Genomic DNA, 21,627 nt, shown 5'->3' on the forward strand with positions numbered 1-21,627 from the left:
GCATTCTGGGAAACCCAAATCCCTTTGAACTTTTCTAAATACTATAAATATTACATGAATTCTTACAGAAAAAACTTATAAAAAAGTGTATTGAGTGAATCATTCCACTGACTATAATAAAAGTACTAATAATCATTTTTCTCTAATTTGTCTAATAAAAAATATAATTCTTATATAAAAACCCTATTCTACAGTATAAATTTACTATAGCTACAAGTCCATTTTACATAGTTTGCTTTTGGTTACTTTTGACTAAAGGGTAAAACGCACAACAATTCCATTTCTATTCTTCTTCTATTAAGACTAGAAGCCAATTCCATTTCATACTACATTTAAAACATGTAGAAGTCAAATGTGTGGCATTTCCCACCTTGTCAATGTCATGTTAGGTTAACGGCATATTACCAGACTAAAAAACCCATAATCAGACACCCCTCCCCCCAAAAAAAATCCACTGGGATCAGAAATTTGCCAAATCTTTAATTTACAAAGAAACTATTAAAGATGGTTGTGGGGTTTTGGCCTTGTTAGTTTAAGACATTCCATAATGGGGTTTGTATTTCATTTAATCAGCAATTTGGAAACTATAAAACTCTTAGAGGGGGGAAAAATTAAAAATAATTTGGATTGTAATACATGAGTCTTTCCTTCTCTTCCATATGTTTCTGTAAAGTAAAACTTTTAAATCTTGTGTATTTTTTTAAAAAACTTCTAAAAAGAAGAAAGCAGCCTTTAAATTTATACTTTTGGTATAGGAAACTTAAAATATTCGGCCTTGAAAAAAAAAAGACACATGGTTTCTATATCCAGTACCATGGTCTAGGCATATTCAGAATTAGAATTATATATATTAATCCTTCAATTTTTTTCATTTCCAACATTTTTGGGGGGGTTGAATCTAGAAATCTGTAACTTATAGTTATTTTTGAAGGTGACCATTTAGCAATTTAATTTAAAATATTCCCATTTTCATTCCAAAACAAAAGCTTAGATAGTAGGAAAAACAAAAAGTATAGGAATTCTTTTCTTACATAAAATTGTGTGAAACATTATCCCATCAGGATGGGTACCAGGAATGATTTTCATAAGGTACAACAATTATTTTTGTAAGTGATTAAACAGGATATATTAGGATGCTCTAAACAGAAACAGCAATTTGTACCTTTCAAATCTGAGTTGTGATCTCCTATTCTTCTTCTGTTCCTTCTGGGACTTCTACAGTGATTTCTTTTACAATGTCTTTTTTCATACTTTTTATTTCCTATTTTTTTCTGTTTATGTCATCATATTTTTATTTCTAAAAGCACTTTCATTTTTGGTATTTGTATTTTTTCAGAGCATCCTGCTTAATGATATGCTATGACACCATCTCTAAAAGGTTTCTTCAAGTTAGCTTCACCGAATAATTTGTTTTAGTTCCTATATTTGAATTCACTTTGGATTCAACTTCCTGACCATTTGCTCTCTGTGTATCTAATATGCATTTATTTTTATTAACACTGGAGAGATCAGGTGAATACAGATATTAGGAATAAACTCTAATTCTACTACTTAGCTGTGTGAGTTTAGAAAGCTTAATTTTTTTTAACCGTTCCCTATTGTGTAAAATAAAGACATTAAAATTACTTTTAAATACATAAAATTACCAGTTTTGTATCTCACAATGGTAGAATATCAGCAATTTCTTATGCTTCATCTAACACCAGTTTCACAAAACTGTGCCCTTAGAGAGTGTTTGTCACAGTGGTGGCCAACTGGTATCCTCCACTTGTCTTATAGAAGATTTTATTAGATGGAATTCCAACACTTATGAAGTTTTATATGATGATGGTCATTTGAAAGAATCAGATTTAGCTCTAATTACAACACATTTAGGGCTAAGGTTGGTTTGTAGAACGTAATATTTATGCATATATTGCAGTTAGGACACAGTCATTATGTAATCACATATATGGAGTTCTCCATTTAGTTTTTTTCTATTAAATCACATGTCAGATCTAGGCCAAATACTGGATAATAAATATTCTATAATTTCTGTGCAGGGTTCTAATAATATCACTGTTATTAAGTCCTCACCTGAGTTAATAGGTTCAGAACCACTACCTCAAAAGGCATCTATCCAGATACACATGGAGAAAACCAAGAGTGAGGAAGGTAGTTACTCACTGTTAGAGCTAGCAGTTTCCCGTAGGTGAGATGGGCAGGGATGTGGTCAGTCTTAGATTTCAGTGATTCCATATACCAATGCTCTGCTTCTGGGAGCTTGCTTAATCGCATGTATGCTTCACCTGGAAAAAGAATTCTGAAGATCAAACTGAGGTTGCAGGTTCTAGTGAGCTACTGAACAGCAGGATGACTACAGATAACATCTCAAAAATAAATGAGAAAAAAGGAAATTGAATCTTTTAAAAATAAATAAATAATAAATGTTCGTGGAGTGAGATATGTTTAATCTGATTTCAACATTATATGATGCAGCACACGTGGTAGCACATAAATATGTATAATCTTAAGGTTGTTTATGTATCAGTTAAAATAAATTTAAATTTATAATGAAAGTTATAAATAAAAAAAAAAACTGGACACCAGGCTTTTCAACAGCATTTGCAATATCATCACCACCACCACCATCATCATTATCGTGTTTACATTCCATGGGATTTCAGATACTACGGCAAGTACTTTCATTCATTTTCTCATTTGATTTCCAAATAAGTCGTTGTGACTTTCATTTAATAAATGAAAAACTTTGTGATTGGAATATGAAGTGAAATAGCTATTGCTAAAAATTTGGTTAAGTAGTACAGCTTTGATTTTTAACCTAGTGACATCTGATTCTTTTACTTTCTTTTTTTTGGGGGGGGGTTTACTTTCATTTTTTTATTGGTTTTATTTTTTAAATACATGACAGCGGAATGAATCACAATTCTTTTTTTTAAAAAAACATCAGAAATTTATTAGTTGCTCAAAACATTACATTGCTGTTGACATATCATATATCATATATTGTTTCAAATGGGGTATGAATTCTTATTATTCCCATGTGTACAGATTGCAGGATCACACTGGTTATACTGCCATGTTTATACATACTGCCATACTAGTGTCTGATTCTTAAGCACAGGTCCTTTGTCACTATTTGTTTTTTCAGACACAAGTTGGTTCTTCCTTCTGTACATTTATTCTTTTTTGTTCACATTCATTCATTCGTTCATGCTTTTGGAAGTTCAAGTATTTACTAAATAGATACTAAGTGGAGAACCCTACATAGGGACTACAGGAAGGAGTTGTGGCATCCTACCCTCCAAGGTAATACGACCATGTTAAGAAAGGTTGAAAATGTTTTGGAATTAAACAATGGTGTTAGGTTTCAACTTTTTTCAGAATAATTTGCATATGTAAATAATGTCAATTTACAAAAGTTATAATATTACAATAATTATAGACTCATAAATAATTATTATATCAATATGTAAATAACATTTACCAATTTCATTTGGAAAATCTAGTGAATGCATGACAATTAAGCATGCTCAGCTTTAATCCTGTGCAAAGCTACTCTGGGGACTTGCAGTCATTGGTTATTACGTTCAAGTTATACAAATTTTAGCTACAAAACTTATTAGCATTTCAATAACAACCAAGCAGGAGAAAAATATGGAAATAAAACCAAAAGGTACCAGCTGATTGGTTATTGTCAATCCTCTTTCCCTCTTAATAGAGTATGGAAGGATATTCAACCTATAGAAAAAAGTTAATGTGACTAGTATATTTAAGTTAAATATTGTAGCTTAATAAACATTACAAATGTAGATGCTATTCAGTTTCTAACACCAGGAAATAGCTTAGTAACGTATTATTTCCCAGAGAGACCTTTATAGCTTAACCAATCATAATCATTATAGTCTTTTTCACTAGAAGCACAGAACCCTTTTCTAATGTATTACCAACATTGGCTGTCACTTTTTTGCTTCAAAGAAGAATTCTCTACCTTTTGAAAAGTCACAATTTTTTTTTATTAGCACAGTAACTGTCAGTACAAATACATCTGATCAGTTAAATTAGTTTGAGTCTCCTGACCTTTTAAATGCCCTATGCTTGGCTGGTTAGTTAAAAAAAAAAAAAAAAAAGAAAAGAAAAGAAAGAAGAGAAAAAGAATAAAGAAAAAAAAATTGATGACAAATAATGTATAATATGAACAAAAATGTATGTATCTACTCAAACATATATATTTGTATTTATTTCTCAAAACAGTCTGTAAACTACACCATCATAAAAAAAGAGAGGTGAAAACATGTTTGGTTGTCATGACAGTAGTAGTTCTTTCTATATTAAGTGTGAACTATGAATTGGAGTACCGAGTTACAAGTGGCAATGTCCTACTTATGTGTATCCACTCTTCCTATTCAACACATATGGACATGCAGAACTTGTTCTCTCAGCCTCATTAGCAGCTTTAACACATTACTCCATCATCCCACTAATCAACTGTTCATAATGTAACGTGAAACCTATTTTCAAACTCTGTATTAGTTGCTTTATATATGCATCTCACTGGTTATTAAGAAATGCCATTATCTGGATTTTAGAGATGAAAAAGATGATCAGCAGAGTGACTATGTAACAAAATATCATAAACATACTAAGTGGTAAAGCTGCAATTTAAACCCAGGACAACCTGTCCTCAACACATTGCTTTAACTAGATGGTGGAGGATAATCACAAATAGTCCAACTTCTCAGCTCAGGTGAAAATGATACTCTTACTCATAGAAAATTGTTTACTAGCTGTAATACATTGGCCATCAGATTCATTTCCCTCTGCCTTGGGCTTATCTATTGAATTAAAAGAATAAGGAAGAGCAATAGTAATCCAGGGCTGACCTTTAAAAATGCTTCCTACACATATGTTATTCAATTCTTAAGAGGAAAATATGTGGAATATAAGACATAAATTGTTTTTTTTTTTTGGGTAATCTGCACACACGTGCACACAGATGTCCATAAATGTGAAAATAAAATCAAGATACAAAACCTGAAATGCAAAAAAATAAATCAGGGATAAATGGATGTGTTAAAAAGGCAACTCATTAAAGATTTTAGCAACAAATAATACAAGAACAAGTATTTGCTATGTTGCTAGCACTGGCAAGGTAGAACTTCACATTTCTCATTTATAATCTACAATAATGACTAACATATCCATTTTATGAAGGGAGGGGAAGGTTATAGAATGAGGAGTGACTTGCACAGGGACAATAATGCCATCCTAAAAGGACCAAATGGCTCTAAAGCCATGATGTTTTCCTATTGTGTCAAGCTGCCTGACACATGCTTATTATTTATTGGCTACCTACAGACATCTTAAATATATTCTCTTTCTACCTTTACATTATCCATACACTGTAATTAACATCAGTCTCATATTATAAATGAGGTAAAAGTGACTCACTAAGCTTAACTGATTTGCTCAAAATCAAAAACAAGCAAATGCCAAATTCAGAATTCATATTAAAGAGTTTTCTCTGGCACTTTCCACTACATCATGCTATACAAATGACGGCAAAAGTGCCATAAATCGATGTATTTTAGAAGGGAGGTATATAATATGTCAAGCTTGACTGTATCATTAAAATTGTAAAAACTCCCATAAAGGCAACAGCCACAGGAAAAGAAATTTCAGTAAATTCAATAAGGGAGAAAATAATAAGAAAGATAGTTGGTCAGGAATAGGGAGGGGAAAAGAGGGTTAAGTTATCTTCTCTCGGACAGTAACTTTTTTTAAAATTTACAATAACAGAAAAAAATGTTTATAATACCCAGGGGCAAAGAAGCAATGATGACTATTTTTCCTTCCCATCCTGAAAAAAAATGACATAATAGAGGTCCTTTCATAAGAATGAGAAGATTTGCTGCGCGATGATAGAGCGATCAGGTTCATCACCCAGATTTATTTCCAATTCACTCACAGACAAAAGGGATTTGGATGTCTCTAGGCTGGCTTCAGGCAGATGTAAACCAGTTTCAGATGTAGAACAAATAATGTCACTCTTCCTCCCTAAAAAGCCCCATGTCAAATAACCCAGGCAAAGGCCAAGTCCTCAAGGAAAAAATACTGGGTTATTGATGATGTAATAGTCTAGATCTCACTGTTTCTTATGTTTCAAATTACTGGACAGCTCCTACTTAGAGATAAAGAACAGAGCATGTATTCCGATATTAAAATTCATTATAGATTTTGTTTTGTTAAACCTTTGTCATTACCTTTATCAAAAGTACCCCTTTCACAACTTCTAAAGTAATTGTTTAGAAATTAAAGAAATTGTTACAAATGCTTTTGTAAAAAACAATTCTTGTTACCTTTCCTACAAATTTAAGTGAACTGTCATGAATAATACATTAGTAGCAATAAAGATAATTATTTCCTTCATGGTACTTACAATTTAATGAAAAAGAAAGAAATTTTCAGTGTATCCCAGATATCATTTTAGATGTACTCAAAACAATTTTCTAAATATTTATTACTCAGGAATTTCACTGAATTTGTGTACCTAGACCAAGTCTTGATTATTCCTTTTTATTATATTTAATTTATACTTGTCTTTTAATTATAAACATCTCACCTGCTTATTGTAGAAATTCCAAAAGATCATAATTTCATAAAAATTGAATAAATTATATCACCCATAGCTAGGCAATGACAAAATTTTTTGTTTCCCAAGAATTCTATTTACATTTTTTTAAAAATTACTTAGTAAAATATTTTGCCACCTTTAAGTAGTTAAGTTTCTTCTCACACTCCGTTATTTTAAATAAGACTGTGAAAGATTTCCAAAATTTCATTTTTTCATTCAGGATCAGTATTTATTCATTTGTATATTCAAATTACCCTACCAAATTTTCATGTACCAGTTGTACCTACTTCATCAATTATAGTCTTGTTGTATAACTTTTTAAAACACATCTGTTTGTATAACCTTAGAATAAATATATATAATATATATAATGCTGGAATTCTTGGACTGTTTTCTCTTCCTATATTTCAACCTAAGTTCAGATGCCTTTGGGTCCAATGAGTCCTCAAAATACAATTGAGGGGCTGGGGACATAACTCATTTGGTAAGGTACTTGCCTCACATGCACAAGGCCCTGGGTTCAATCCCAGCACCAACACATACACACACACACACACACAAAAAAAAAAAAAAACAGAACAATACAATTGATAATCACACTATGTATCAACTTGTATTTAGATCTTACATTTTACAAAATTTTTTGTCTATCCGATAGGGATATGAATTCTCTTCTAATTACATAGTTTCATTATTAAAATCAGCTACTTATTCCATATGAAATATTTTGCCTTATGGTAGGAGGCCAGATTCTAATTTTATTCTTATCTAGACATTTAATTATCCCAGATTAACTTTTATAAGGATTTCATTCCCTCATAAATATTAATCTCACATTTATTATCTACAAAAGCCTTACGTGAGTTTTGATCTGTTTCTAGGGCTTCTTTGTATTATTTGTCTGGTTTCCTGTTCTTATCTCCCTACAACATTGTTCTAATCGCTCTAATTTCTTTTTATATTTCAAAATCCAGTACAGCAAATCTCATCCATCATTCTTTAAATCTTCTTGGCTCTAGTTTCCTTTAATTCTATGAAGGAAACTTTAGAAACTTTTATTCAAGTTTTTGATAACATTCCTTTTGGAATATGTATTGCTATTACATTAAAATCTATGAATATATTTGATAAAGGGAACTTTTACAAAATAGAGCTTCCCCATTGAAATTAGTATTCAATTCTTCATTTAGTCAAATGCCCCTCACCCTTTTATCTACCAATAGGATCCACTCCAGCAATTATATTCGTCTGATTCCAACTAGACTATGACATGCACAGAATCACACACAGAATTGTTCATCTCTTCCTGTCTTTTAACCTAAGTCCAGATGCCTTTGGCTCCAATGAGTTCTCAAAATACAATTGAGGGCTGGGGACATAGCTCAGTTGGTAGAGTACTTGCCTCACATGCGCAAGGCCCTGGGTTCTATCCCAGTACCAATACACACACACACACACACACACACACACACACACACACACACACAACAATACAATTGATAATCACATTATGTATCAACTTGGATTTAGATCTTACATTTTTACTAAGTAAGTTGTTAAAGAGCAATCCCCAAATAATGCTTTTTTCTAGAATCTGTAGTCAGATAGAAACATAAAACATCAAGGTGAATTATGTCAAGAGTTTAACTTGCTGTGATTTTAATTCTCACTTCTTATTTCATAGTGTTAACATTGACATAGAAACATTAGGGAGTCTGGCTTTTGTTTTTAATGTATCTATGCCACAAACTTGCTGTTAACTCTTAACAGTCAGATTTTATGACTGTCTCGTGTTTCAATCTTAATCATTTCCTTGTGTTATTCTTACAAAATAACACAGTCCAGTTGCCCAGATAAAATGATTCTGATTGGAAACCTCAATGACTATTGGGCAGAGCCATAAATAAATACATAAAATATCCACACCATCACAAAAGAGGCCACTTCCTATCTGACAATAGACATTAACAATCAGAGCTTCTGAAAAGAAGGGATTGAAGTAAAATGAAATCCTTCCAAATCCTAAATTAAGAAGGGTTATGAAAAGGTTCAAAATGTAACACTTCAGAAAATTCTGTAGCATTAAATTTAAGGAGGAGCCTCTGAAGCTTGAGAATTAGGTTTAAGCCAAACAAAGGAAATGTAGGGAAAAAATGTGAATATGTGTTTCATTAAGTCAAAAATACTAATCATCAAGAAATAGACTAAAACTTCAATGAAAGTTAAAAGGGTTCCTAGTTTTAAGTGTGAGGTGATATATAGGAAACATCTGATGTGCCATGAAAATTTAATTGGGAAAGAAGCCAGGGGCCTGTATCAACATTTCTCGGCTTGTAACTGGGGATTCTGAAGTTCTCCAGTCTAATCAATTTTCTTTATATTTTCAAGGAAATAGATTACTAAAATGATCAATCCACCAATGTTGGAGCCAATCCTATTAGGTGCTCAAATCTTCCAAAACTTGGGAGCGAGAAACCTGTGTGTGTGTGTGTGTGTGTGTGTGTGTGTGTGTGTATGTGTGTGTTTTACCTTCATGTAAGGAGAGGTGAGGATCCTTTCCCACAAATGTAATATTATACTGCTTAGATTTACAATATAGTAAATAAAGTAGCTTCACATCACTAGAATACTTAAGAAACACTAAAAACAAGCAAAGAAGTGTTAACTGTGTTTTTAAAAAGAAACAACGTTAGGATTAGAGGAAAGAATGATTAAAAGTTAGATTAGCCTGGAAAGAATTAATGAATAAACTGGGAGTCAGAGAAACAGGAATCCAAACAGTTGCAAGACAATGGGAAGAGACCCTCCTGTGGGCCAGAAGAGTACAAGGGACGATTTTTCAGTTTTACATTAACATTTCAAGGAATATATTCTCATGTGCATTCCTGAAATCAAGCAGCATGTCTCTATAATAGGCAATGAATAATTTATTTGCACTATAAATTGCTATATTGGTGTTAATTCTAAGGCATATCAGAAAATTCAAAATTTATCTTCTTTATAATGAATACTTGAGAATAAGATTCTACGACAATTCACAAAAATCCCATTTCCATAATTAACATGTCGGCAAAAACAACTTTCATTCTGGAATAAAACACTGCATGCTGTAGTCCATCTTTACTCATTTAAAATAAGACAACAGTTTCTATCAATGTAGGTAAAATTTAAATAATAGCGCATTTGGAAGGTTATATGAGATTTTTAAGTAGAAAACAATTCTTTCCTATGTATTAAAAATGACAGATCTAAATAAACCCACAGTATAGCATTCAGAATTAGTAATGTATTTAGTTTCAAACTTCACTTTTTTACTCTTGTTGAGAATCAGAACACAATAATACCTCAAAGTAAGGCTTTTTGGCTTGCTGAGTAGTTGAACTGAAGGAGATTGAAAAGAACTTCAGAAGCTAGATCTTTCTGACCTTTTCCCTGTGCTACTACCTTCTGCCTCCATCGAAATTAGAATTCCTCTTTCCTAGGGAGAGTCATAAAATTACAACTCTTTTCCCCTCAAAGCAAGCATTGACCTTGAAAGGTCAGTCTCTCCCTTCTCCCTTCATCCTCTAAGATGCTCATTCCACAGGGGTTCTGCCCCAAAGCCAGTGTCAGGAAGGAGTATTACGCAGGAAGACCAAGATGAATCTGGACAGAGAGGCCTTGCTGGGTTCCCCCTCAGTCTATGACCATTAGAGCACATCATTTTTTTTTTTTTTGTTCAAACGTATTTCTATACCATTGCCAATTTTTCCTCAAACCTTAGCCTAAAAATAATTTCCCCTGGGTCTTTGGATCTTCATTTCTGAAGACTCCAATTATATAAAACTTTGATTAAATAAATTGGCTGTACTTTTCTTTAAGGACCTCTCTCTTCTTTATAGGAGTATCAGGGGCAGCCATTTTAATGGGTGAGGAAAAGTACCACATCTTTCTGCCCCCACAGTTGTTGCCTATTCTAAATATGTATAACAAGAACTTCTCATTTCCTTGACATTAATTTTCAAGGTTATCCTTCACACACAATTTTCTTCTTTCACATGACCATGTCCATTTAACTAAGTGACATCAAAGCTGACATCTTTGAGAATGCCAGATTTTGAAATCTAGTTAATGAATTTCCCAGTTGTAACATAAAAATCACCTCAGTTTTCTAAATACAATCCAACTTCAATTTACTACTGAATAAAACATTCACTCACGGCTATTGCCCAACAAAAGGTGAAAATATGTACATTTTCCCCATTTGTCTCTATCGAAGCCTCAGAAAACATTTTTTTTTTTTTTCAAACAGAACACAGTGAAACAATCCGGGATTCAGAGAATAAGAAGGATATAATTAGGTATTAATTTGAGTACATTCGTTTCCTCATAATTCAATTTAAAAACAAAGTTTTTAGGCTTCAGTCTTTCACTTTACCACAAAACTGGAAAAAGCATGAATTAATGTAACAGGTGGGCTTGTGTGGTTTTAATAGCAATGAAATATAATCAACTGTCTCATATCATATTTCCAGGAAAGTAAGCAACATTGAGACCTAGGCATGATCCTGTAGCAACCCCTCTATTGACATTCAAGTGTGCACACTCCCCATAGGGACCATATATCTTCTGGCCCTGGGTTTAATTGAAACTTTAAACAAAATATATTACCTATTTAATGCAGCTGAACTGGATGCTGCCCTTTGTAGTATACAGACTAATGCTTAGCAATTAAAGTCTGAAACCATACATAACATGGAATTTATACCAAGCGTGAATGGTATAAAGAAAGAAACTAAACCATAGCAATTTGATAATGAAAAATTAACTTTCAGGACAAAAATCTGTGATTTTGTTTCATTCACAAAAGAAAATCATTATTTTTGATAAATGACTAAAAATTCACAATTTTCCTCTTTTTGACTACTTATGAAGTGAATTTCTGAAATTTCTCAAATCTGTATTTTGTCTCTCGGTCCTGATGAACTTTATATATCTGGCTCGCATCTCCTGGTCTTTCTTTTCTGATGATGAAAAAAATGAAAGTGAAATAAGTAGAATTATCTTAAAAATTAGAAGTTAATGTTCTTTTGGGAGTTGTATAGATTGCTGTCTAATCCACTTATACGGTCATACTGACATCTATAGGATTGGCTCAGGGTCGTCAGTAGTGCCAGTGGAAGCGATCATGGGAAAACTCACCAGACTCCAAGTAGGGGAAGCAGGTGGTACAAGAAGCTTAACACTATTGGAGTGTTAATGCTTCCACACTCAAAAGATGTGAAGTTCAATCTCACAGTTAAAAACCATCTCATTCACAGTCAGCATGCTAAATGCCTGGAGCAATTCACTTAACTAGTCACAGAAGAACACAGTTAGAATGTAACCATCAGAGCAAAAAATCTAAATATCCTCACTCTAAAATGTATTCTGGTATATGGTAAGGTTGGAAACACACACACACACACACACACACACACACACAGAATAATCCATGAAAAATAACTGATTCAACTAAAACACATCCTATACAGATGGCTGAAAGAGAAACAGACTTCTTTTATACCCTTTCTACTAGCTGAACTGAGCACATAATGTACATATTTAGGTAGAGGTGAGATGATTTACAAATAAGACTTTGCATTTTGCTTTCAGAAGGTACACTGAGAACCTCTTTTGTCGGTTCTTTCCGCCAAAATAATAAAAAACCTAATGATTCTTGGTTAGATATTTAACTCTTTATACAAGTTTCCTTCTCAAAATAGAATTCTATTTTTTTTTACCCAAAACATTGCTCTAATGAAAAAAAAAGTCATCTTTCCTTTCATTGTTTCTATATTCTCTATGAGCAGCCCACTACTATCAGAGAAAAACTCTTATACCTAAAGAGCTACTTCAAAGAGCTAAAATTTAATCAAAAGATTTTGAGAGTATGAAAACATTTTTTTCAATTTCAAATCTATATAAGTAAAAGACTTGTTAGCTGAAGGCTAATGGCAGAAAACATATTTTCCAATATTGGGCTGAGACTTAAAAGTAACAGGAGTATACATAAAACAAAACAACACTAGAAATTATCAAAATAGTCAAAACTATGTTGAAAATAATGGCAAATAAACAATGGGCCATTGTTACATAATTCCTCTCGGGGAGATGTAAAAAAAAAGAATGTAATATTTCCCAAAGATGAATGCATAGTATTCATTATGTAGATTTCAGTGAACAGAAAAATATGAATATATATGCCAATTGTGATAGTTGTGCCACATTAAACTATAAAACCTGAATTCTTACATGTTTTGTATAGCCCAATCAGCACAGCATAGCCTACCAAGCGATAGGCAAAATACTGTCTAGGTGGGAGTAGTAATTTTCCATTTCATTTGTAGGTATTATTTACTTACTAAGGGGAGACACTAAAAATCTCTGAACTCTCAGAAAACTCCATGGGAACAGGAATCATACTGACTATATTTCCTACCACCCTTCTCTCTACCACTCTCAAACTCAGCACTTGTGACTTTAAGAAAATACTTCATTTACTTTTAGAAGTTATTCCAATCCGTGACTGTAGACTGCAGTGATGAGACAGTAACCCTAAATTCTCCATTACTCCACACAGATTATGCCCTTCTGTTGTCAAGATATATTATCAAGATAAAATGGTCTAAATTGCTTGTATAATTAAACCCAACAATTACTTTGCATTGAGAAGGACAAGTAATTTTATTTTAAATAATAAATAGATGCAAAAGGACCTTTGGGATTAGAAGAGCTCCAACTGATAAGAATAATAGGAAGTTATAGCCTAATTTTATTTCTTATAATCCTTTAGGATTATCAAGAGTAATGCTGAGTGAAGATAATAAGGGAAATAAACAATTAGAGAAAGAAGAAAACAATTGAGGGTGTTCAAAATTATCCTGCATTAAAAATTTTTAAATACACTGCCTATTTAATGCATTTGTGATGAACTACAATTTTGTAGATGGTTTACGTTTTATAATTAAACTGGGGGGTATATATTTTATTTTATTTTTTTTACTCGTCATCAAATGTGTACAGAAAAGGTGTTCTGACATAGCAGAGAACAAGCCAGTTTTTGTAACAAAGAAGGGCTAAATAGAAAAGGCATTTGAATTTAAGTCAAGAAACTATACTTCTGGCTCAAACACAAACTGTAATTCTGAACAGACTGAATCAATTCTTTGGGTGTTAATTTCATATCTTGGAAAATAAGAGAGATAATATTATGAGAATTTTAACGTATGAAATGTGTGTGACTCTGAAATACACCTAAAACTTGAGATGAAAAGAGCAGAGACCAAAATTCAACCTGTGAAAAATTATGTCACAGAAAAAGGAAAAAAAAAACCTTCAACCTAAACATGGCCATTTTAATTTATAGGGAGAGCTCTATTAATGGAATTAAGATAGCTGGCATTAGCTGAATATGCTGTTTGACTTTTTGTTTTAATTTGGCTACTGATAAACGAAAGACTGACTGTGGTTGCTGATGGAAATACAGAAATGGGCCTGGAGAGAAAATACACAATTCCAGACAAGACAGAACGAAACAGAATCCCTATTGAACTTTGGTGATTGCAAGGCCATCGATATGACAAAAATCTTATCTATGGAGTAATTCTATTTACACTGCTTACTCCAAAATGGACTGACAGAGTAGACAATCATCCACTTTAGGAGCTTTAAGCTTCATAGAAGTGAGGAAGGTCACTTTATAAAACACTTACCCAGGTCAGGCATTTGGGCCAATATGCTTTACCTTCATTATTTTAAGCAATTTTCAAACTGATACTATTATTACAGCTATCTTATCCATGAAGAAACTGAGACTTCCATTAAGTAGTCTGCCCAGAAATACTCAGCCCGAGTGTGTTACAGACAATTTGAACCTAGGCTGTCTAGCTTCAGAGGCCCCCCTCGACAGATTAACTCCCCCTGTTATCTAAGGAGAAAACTGTGGCACACAGAATTAAAGTGACAGAACTGGCTAAGAACAATTTTAACATTTATCTTATGACTTGGTTTCTTAATATTTCATGTTTTTCACATCCTACCGAGTATAAGAACTTGGGTAAAAATTTAATATTTGCATATGAAGTAATATCTGTTTTATGTTATTTCTGTGTTTGCAGTTTGCTAAAATTCTGGAAGAAAAGATACTCAACTGTTACTCAGATATCTTGGTCTTATACAATCAAAGAGAATATTAAGAATATATCTTTAAATGTTGTTTATATTTACTTGTGAACTACCACAATAAAATTAAATAAATGACCTTAAAATAATATATGAAAAATTGAAGGTGGGGAGGAAATTAATCAAACTTATTTTGTATTAATTCACAAGTGAGGAAAGTATGCTCATCTGGCTTACAGGATGAGTAAACTGGTATGTATCATGTTGTCATGTAAGACATTTTTCAGAAAATGTTCAAAGGGAAGGAAAGTGAAATGGACCAGCATGTTTTTAAATAGTACTGCAGTGAGTTTAGTTTTTAAACTTATTATACCATGTAGGTATGAATGTATTTTTTCATGCATATTCCTTTATTTTCTAAACTTTTCCTAAAAAAAAAAAAGAAAAAAATAGAATAGGGGAAAAATCCTAATATTTGTATATATACATACAAGTGCTCAGGAGTGAAAGTCCTGAAGGGGTAAATAAATGAGACATGGAAAAAAAAAATGAATCCTTGCAGGCTATGTCTAGCCAGACATTGTAATCCATCACTGATCCCTAAAGGGCACTAATAATATGTAAATGTGTGAATTAGAAAACACATTCAAGGCTGTTGATAAACTTGATAGGATAATCAGCACATGCTGACAGACTAATGAAACTGATGAACTGATAGGGCAGCTTATCTCCGAGGCCATTTTTTTCCTTGTCAAATGGAGGCTAATCAAAATGTATTAGGAGTTAAAGCAAACACTCGGGGGATTTAACCCATTTGATTAGGAGGTGAACTCACTCTCTGAGAAAAATTATAGTTTCCTGAACCACTGAAACTATAAAACCTGATCAGCTGACAGATCTTCATATAAAATTAAACAGAAGTCAGCCACTATAATTATAAAAGAAATCTGGAATTTTAAATCACATGAGGATCCTCCTATAGAAAATTGGTAGGGTGCTTTTCAAGTCTGGGCAAAGAGACCACCTCTCTCTATAATGGAATATAAAACAAAGGAATAGGCAATAACCCTAGGGACACATTTATCTGTCCATGCCTGTGTGAGCTTAGCACTTGTGAAATCATACGAGACACAGATCCCAAAGTAACAGATGAATTTTCAATCCAATTTATTTACATAAAATAATTTAATGAATTTTCTGAAAACCATTAATTATGGTGAACACCTTCTCTTTCTATTAATAATAGAGATATCACATGAATCCTCCTCTTTCTATTAATAATAGAGATATCACAGTCTATTGCTAAGGATCTCAGAGTCCTATCCTGATTTAAAGAAAGATGTCTAATTGAATCATTGAAGAAAATTAGAAATAAGGCCTTTCCAGTTAAAAACAGAATCATAAAGTAAAATTGCTATGCCTGTTTATACAAGAATACAATCCCTTTAGAATTTATTTTGGTGTGAAAAATATCTGGCATTATTAAGATTGTTAAATTTTTGGATAAAATCTACATTAAAACATGACCTAAAAATTTTTTTCGGATAAATCTGCACATTTTCAGTACACATTTTACATACATGGACCTTTCAGATGAATGGCAAAATCCTGGACTGTAAGAGGCATTGTTTTAACTCATAAAAATTTAAGGGCTAAAGTACCTTTAATGACATGAGACTTTACCTCATGTAATCATATCAAAAAGGGAAAAGAACAATTAAGAAACATCCCACTGTCTTTTTTAACATGAACATTAAATCACTTTATAGTTGAATAGGCTAACTACAGTGGGAATCCCAGAAACTGGGAATGGGTTTATTAACCTTTCTTTCCAAATGACGATTTTTCCTGTTCTCTGGAAAATAAACAAACAAACAAAAAACACTGAGTCCCATTTCATCTTTAACTTTTTCTAAGTTTTACTACAGATGATGTTTTCTAGTTTGAGAGGGTTTGAAACTTTTTGTGCATGCACAAATTAGTCAAATCATAGGATTTCAAAGTGTTATATAATCCTGAAGGTCACAAAGTCTAATCTCATTTATTTTATATGCATAAGGAAGGCCTAGAAATAGTGCAAAACTTAACAAAATTTAATAAAAAGGGAAGATGTGAGTTTGAAGTTTGTGTTTTGGGGGGAAAAACACAAGAAGTATTTGATTTGAGGACAAAAGTCCCTTCTATCTTGAAACAGTTATCAAAACATCCACAGGGTGCTTTAAATGTTGAGTATTCTGTTTCTGAGAGTCACATGCTGAGCAGGTGGTTTTCAGCTGTGCCTACTAGCCAACAGCTGTGCTAATACTTTCTTACAGGAGGGTTGGGATTAATCGAAGGTAAAAGGCATTTTATTAGATTTCTCGTTCTTGACCTCTTATACCTAGAAAAATCCATGCCAGAGATTTATATACTGTCTTACTGACAAGATAATGAAGTTAATTACTCAACCTAGAAAAAGGGATAATTATAGGAACATACTTACGGTCTTCACATTCTTGTTCATTCTAAAATATTACATGAAAAAAAACCTACTGAGATTCAAGGCCTGATCAATAAAAACAATATAAGTAGCTCAGTTATTCTCATCTTTTATGTACATCAAACCCCAGAATCTCTACATCATTGCAGATTTCTTTGTTGTTGTTTGTTTGAGGCAGTACTAGGGATTAAACCCAGGGGCATTGTACAACTGAGCTGTATCTCCAACACTTTTTATTTCTTATTTTGAGATAGGGTCTTGCCAAGTTGCCCAGGCTGGCCTAGAACTTGCAATCCTCCTCTCTCAGCCTCCAAGTAGCTGGGATCACAGGCATATAGCACTGCACCCAGCATAGGTTTAGTTTTGAGAATCTTCTGATTATACAAATAACATAATACAAATTATCATGAATTTGATACATTCATTGAAATGGATATGTACTTTATTAATCCCTAAACATAACTGAAAATATATACAAATGTAGAAGGTACTGCTTCTTCATTTTCTAGACTCTAGCTAATGCTTGGTATGCAAATAGTTTTAAGAGCCTCTTACAACAATTCTAGAAAGTGGCCAATGTGCTAGAATTGCTAATTTATTTTGCTAATGTCAGAAAAAGTGTGCTGTCAGAATTTGAACATTATATCCCATTGTGAACAAAGTTTCCTTTGTTAGTACTAATAATATGATGCATTAGAATTCCATTTATCACAAGCCCAGATTCTAATTTCTCCACAGGTCACTGAAATGTCAATTAAAATATTAAAGTTTTACTTACCCATCATATTGTACAAGCTCTGTGGGGCAAACTGTCTTGGCATTTTCTGAATTGCTTCCTTGTACACACTCAGGGCTTCCTAATTTAAGAAGAAAAAAAAGAAAAGAAAGAGAGAGAGAGAGATAAATCATCATTAAAGTACAGGGATAGTCACTGAAAACAAGATAATAACATTTCTCCAAAGTGAAAACTACCCATTGCTATTTCTAAATGGTTCACTAGAGGAAAATAATTGAGCTGTCCTTTGGTAGCTTACTATCTTAATTTCACAAATGAAAATGCTCAGCCTAGTGAAGAATGCTATATAAAAATTTAGTTTAACAAGGAATCGAATGTTAGCAATGTTCTTTTAATATAAATTTTCCAGTTCACACGATTAGTCAATAAAAAAGAAAAAAAAAAGTCCATACTTGGAAGTTATTCATCAGTTATAAAGTTCATAGTTACTTAAATTCAAGCAACCCAGTGGGATCTAAATAAAATATCAGCAAACAAACCTTATGACTACTGAGACTTGCTCAAATTATTAAATGCAATTAGTTTAAAAGCAGTACCTTTGTTGTTATATTGCAGTCTTTGTGAAAGAGTGTCAGGGGCAGGGTAGAGGACAGTTTGAGGAGAGGAAGAAGACAGGGGCATCAGGGTCACAGACCTGCCTTCTGTGAGCAAGAGCGGATGAGGCCGTTCACCTCCTAACAACACAGTTACATCACTTCTCCACCCATTAATAGAACAATATAATCTGCCTTTATTTCATAATAGTTTTTAAACAAACTAAAGAGAAACAGAATTTACATCAAGCCACTTCCTACTTGAAGTACAAAAAAAAATTTATAACTTATAAAAATTATAACACTGGTTATAGGGAAACAGTTCTGTTAACTGTGTCTGGGATCATAAAATCATCAATGAGCCAATAAGCTTGAGAAATAATGCATGTGATTTTTTTCCTCCAACAGTCACAAAATATATTAGCATCATTGTTTTCTGAGAAATTTACAGGAAATGAATGTGCAACAATTTTATTTGCAAAAGTTTTTTTTTTTTTCCCCAAAGAAATTTGATCTCAAAATCCTTCGACGGTGAATACTTATTAGTTTCTGAAGGACAGCCGTGGCCCTGTAAGGAGATTATGGATAGGAAACATGGAGCCTGGAACAGAACAGGGGCCAGGAAAAGTACAGACAGGTTGTGGCCAAACCTCATAGCGTCCTTGCTCATGATAGAGCTTTCCCAGGTTGTACAGACAGCTGGTAACGGAGCTCTTGTGTGCATGAGGGTCCTTCAGGTTTTCATCTGGGATCTCAGAACACTTTAGGAACGTACGCCGGGCTTCTTCCGTCTTTCCTTGATTCATTAGAATAATGCCGGTGTTTAAGTACGCAGCTGTGGGGGGAAAAATTAGAGAAGTGTGAGAAGATCATCTACACTATGGACGAAACAGTTATCTCTGCTTCAGTTTAGCTTCCATGGATTATTTCTTATTAAAAATGATAAATATTTATTTATGGAACAAATACATGGGTTAGACAATGGTAGTGGGAATCATAAGCATCACTAAAAATATACACAAAATAGTCTCTCCCTTCACAAAACTCCAAATGTGATTGAGGTTAAAATCTAATTGAATAAATCATCATATTTCTGAAAGTGAAATTGAGAGAAATAAAATTGTTAGAGATTTATCACTAGACTAGCAAGTACTCATGAAAAAGGAGCACCAAGGGTTTTCTCTGTGAGGCTGTAAGACATAAAGGTAGTTTTCACAAATGGGAAAAAAAGTATTTCAAACCACAAAAAAATTTGAATATTACTTACAAGCCAGAGTGGGCCTGCTCCCAATGGCCAATTTATAATAATGTAGGGCTTCTGCAAATCTGCTGTTCTCCTGTAGAAGTAACCCTCTGCGGGAGGAAAACAGAAATTTGGAGACAAGACTATATTATTATATATAAAACCACAAATTTTTATTTTATATTCCAAAAATAAAAATGGTCAAGAGTGCAATAAAATGCCGACTTGGTATTATAAACAAAATTTAAAGTGAAGGAAACGATTCCTCAGGAGAAAAAAATACTGGATAGGTGTCTGTTGCATTAGAAAGAATTGAATATTTTCAAAAGCCCCAACTTTCCCCTCTCTGGGCATCTCGTCCCCTGCACTAGAGTCACTGACCACCTGGATTTCTTCTAGGAGCATGCACACTTTCTCATCCCTTCGGAAAGAAAACCTATCTAAGACCATGATATATACATGGAAACATGAGATGTCTCCCTCGATAGCTGTTCAGTGGGAAATATTTGTCCATAACTCCCTGAAAGGAAAAAGGTAGTCTAGGTCAACAACAAAAAACAGTGTGAATTTATTCAGGTGCCATGAAGGAATAAAGGATAGAACTGGAGCCTACCTACGTTGCTATTTTCTTACTGTTTGGTCTTAGTCAAATACACTTGAATTTCAGGATACTGTTCACGTTTCAATTCACTATGCTGAAAGACATCTTTCTCTGTGAACCCTATGACTCCAGAGGCCTCCCTAGAAGGCTTCTTAAATAATAGCCACATGTATTATCCTAGCTATTCCAGAGCTCACCTGCAAGACTGAAATGAAAATCAATCATAATCATTTCTATGATAATAAGATGTCAAGGATCTGAACTAAATCCAAAATGCTCTGACAGAAGGGTTTTGGCCTATTCCATTTTCTTGTAATCAGTATGTATCTTATAGTTGGCATATCTACTGGGCCTGAGTATTCCTATTATTACTGCAAGTTACACAACCAAATTGGCTACTAAGGAGACTTTTGAAAGGGTAGTACATGGAGATCTGAGAAAAAAAAAAAAAAGAATACTACTGATAAAGAACACCTTTTGTTGAGTATTGCTATGGTCAGGTATGGTTGGAGTTATTCCCCGAAGGGTGCATGCACTGGGAACTTGGTCCTGTGTGTGGCAATGCTGGATGGTAAAAAGACCTTTCAGAGATAAGCCTAATGGGAGGTGGATGGGTCATGAGGGTAACACTCATGGAATCAACAATCAGTTCTTGCAAGAATGCACTATTGTAAAAGAGTAAGACTGCCCCCCCACCCCGCTCTGGCTTCCTGTCTCACCATCTGATCTCTCCCTCTTATGTGCTCCTGCAATTATGATGCTACCATGATGTGAGGCAGCTAGAGGAGCACCAGCCAGAGCTGGTACCACCCTGTTTGGAATTCAAATATCTAGAAATGTGAAATTAAAAAAAATAAAAGAAAACCTTTTTCTAAGCTAATACAAGCGTAAAATACTTAGCTTATTTATTTATTTATTTTAATTTATCTGGTACCAGGGATTAAACCCAAGGGCACTTAATCACTGAGCAAAATCCTCAGCCCTTTTTTTATATTTGATCTTGCTGAGTGGCTTAGGGCCTCTCACTAAGTTGCTGAGGCTGGCTTTGAACTCGCCATCCTCCTGCCTCAGCAGTCCCCTCCTCCTCCAGTTCCTAGAATTATATGTGTGTGCCACTGTGCCTGGCCATACCCAGAAAATCATTTTCAAATGCAAGAATGTTCATTTGCCTCATCAGCATATATTAACTTTATTATCTC

General features: G+C 33.4%; 1 protein-coding gene across 6 annotated transcripts in view; it reads right to left on the reverse strand.

The window, feature by feature from the left end:
• Tmtc2 (transmembrane O-mannosyltransferase targeting cadherins 2) overlaps positions 1-21,627 on the reverse strand; it is a 376,362-nt gene that overhangs the window by 110,545 nt on the left and 244,190 nt on the right. For all 6 annotated transcript variants that reach the window (XM_005324409.4, XM_078053055.1, XM_040280265.2 and 3 more), the window contains 4 exons: positions 19,852-19,937; positions 19,235-19,419; positions 18,034-18,112; positions 2,167-2,288 (listed from right to left, as the gene is read on the reverse strand). In XM_005324409.4, the coding sequence (XP_005324466.2) occupies positions 2,167-2,288; positions 18,034-18,112; positions 19,235-19,419; positions 19,852-19,937 (472 nt within the window). The remainder of the gene's footprint in view (positions 1-2,166; positions 2,289-18,033; positions 18,113-19,234; positions 19,420-19,851; positions 19,938-21,627) is intronic.

Source organism: Ictidomys tridecemlineatus, chromosome 6 (assembly GCF_052094955.1).
Source record: "Ictidomys tridecemlineatus isolate mIctTri1 chromosome 6, mIctTri1.hap1, whole genome shotgun sequence".
Taxonomy (NCBI): domain Eukaryota; kingdom Metazoa; phylum Chordata; class Mammalia; order Rodentia; family Sciuridae; genus Ictidomys; species Ictidomys tridecemlineatus.